Source organism: Perkinsus marinus (assembly GCF_000006405.1).
Source record: "Perkinsus marinus ATCC 50983 genomic scaffold scf_1104296954978, whole genome shotgun sequence".
Classification (NCBI taxonomy): domain Eukaryota; phylum Perkinsozoa; order Perkinsida; family Perkinsidae; genus Perkinsus; species Perkinsus marinus.
This window is the reverse complement of record NW_003207925.1, coordinates 1-1,645: the sequence shown is the minus strand read 5'-3', so window position 1 is coordinate 1,645 and position 1,645 is coordinate 1. Positions and strand designations below refer to the sequence as shown.

Genomic DNA, 1,645 nt, shown 5'->3' with positions numbered 1-1,645 from the left:
TGCTGCATAGCCAACATAGCAGCTGTGTGTGTTGATAGTAATACTGCTGTTGTTGTTGATAGTATGCAGCAGTAGCAGCAACAGCAGCTTGATACTCAGACATACCACCATTTGGGTTGCCATTATTACCAGCTGCTGCAGCTGCTGCCATCGCGGCATAGTAGTTCTGTTGCCAGTATACATTCGCAGCAGCAGCAGCAGCAGTAGTCGGTCCACTAGGATCCGATTCCCCAGTGTTGCCACTACTACTCACATCAGCGGTATCTTCGCATGAGTAACCTCCCTGCACCTGTTGTTGCTGATCTGTAGAGTTACCATACATGGCACCAGTAACCTGGGCATTGCCTTGTTGGTAGTGACGGTAGTTAGCTGTATCAACATTGCGTTGGCTTCCTCCACCTCCTTTATGACGTACTGACATCCCACCACCCTTGCTACCCCCACCATAGTGATGATGGTTATACTCCCCTCCAGTGTTACGGGAATGATGATGATTACCTCCCTGCTGATAATAGTATTGATTATTTGTACCGCCCGTTCGTCCGCTAGCATACTGCTGACTACCACCATTGTAGTATTGAGTAGTTGTCGAGCGTGAATTCGGAAATGTATCGTTGCCACCACTGCTAGTGCCTCGTCCACCACCCTGAGGAGCCAGCATGATACTAACATCACTAGTACTAGCCTCTACTTGTTTATAGGATGACCGCTGCCCCCCAGCATAGGAGGAACCCTGCTGTTGTTGTTGCTGCATCCGATACTGGTAATTGTTCCCCTCCTGTTGGTCCATAGATGTTACTGAGTTGTTACCTCCTGTAATGGAGGGACGCCGACCATACTCAGCATCTCCCGCAGAGCCTTGTTGTTGGTGTTGCGAGGAGGAGGGTCGTTGACGATTGTAAGAGTAACTAGACCGACGCTGTGATGTTGCTGACGATGATTGTTGGTGCTGATGGTTTTGACCGGTATACCTAACAATAATGGAGATACTATGCTGATCTATAGCTTAGTATTATTACATATGCTGATGCTGGTCAAATCAGCCACACGCTGGCCATGAAACAACGGACCAACCGAACTCAACTAACACAAACCGTTAACCCCACAAGACACCACTAACGTTAGGAGTAGAGAATCGTCCGAGATCGATCTTCCGGGCGTGCGCTAGCCGAACAGAGAATGTTCAATTTTCTATGTCAAAGTTTGACTGTCAGTTCGATGCGGATATACTACGGCTTAGGTTAGCATATACCCACTAGGCAAGAGAGTGTTGTCGTGGTGTCCAATGCCTATATGAAACGTTTCAAGAGTATTGCTACTGAGTATCCCCAACTCGAGGCAGTGTAGATGCATACTAACTCCGTTATCACTCTATTATTAAATACTCCCCTCATGGGATACTGCAGCGGCACTGAACTCTTATGGCTATTGAATCTGGAAAAGCACATTGCCCTTCCTAGACGTGCAGCACGTCACGTGCTACTTCGAGCTAGCATGACCGACAGAGTGCATAGTCAGGGCATCCTTGTGAAGTGATATCCTAGTCGTACGGGAGATTCAGAGGTTCAGGATATTGGAGATATGGCAGAGTCCCATGCTAGATTCCTGGGTACAGGGGCAGTGGTGGACCACGGAGCTACTCCCT

The 1,645-nt window shown here is 48.3% G+C and overlaps 1 protein-coding gene across 1 annotated transcript; it reads right to left on the bottom strand.

Annotated features, from left to right (window-relative positions):
• Window positions 1-129: 129 nt before the first annotated feature.
• Window positions 130-434, bottom strand: Pmar_PMAR016004 (hypothetical protein; the record flags this gene model as incomplete). Its single annotated transcript, XM_002775983.1, has 1 exon — window positions 130-434. A coding segment is annotated over one exon (305 nt), but the record flags the coding sequence as incomplete, so codon positions are not given.
• Between the last annotated feature and the right edge of the window lie 1,211 nt (window positions 435-1,645).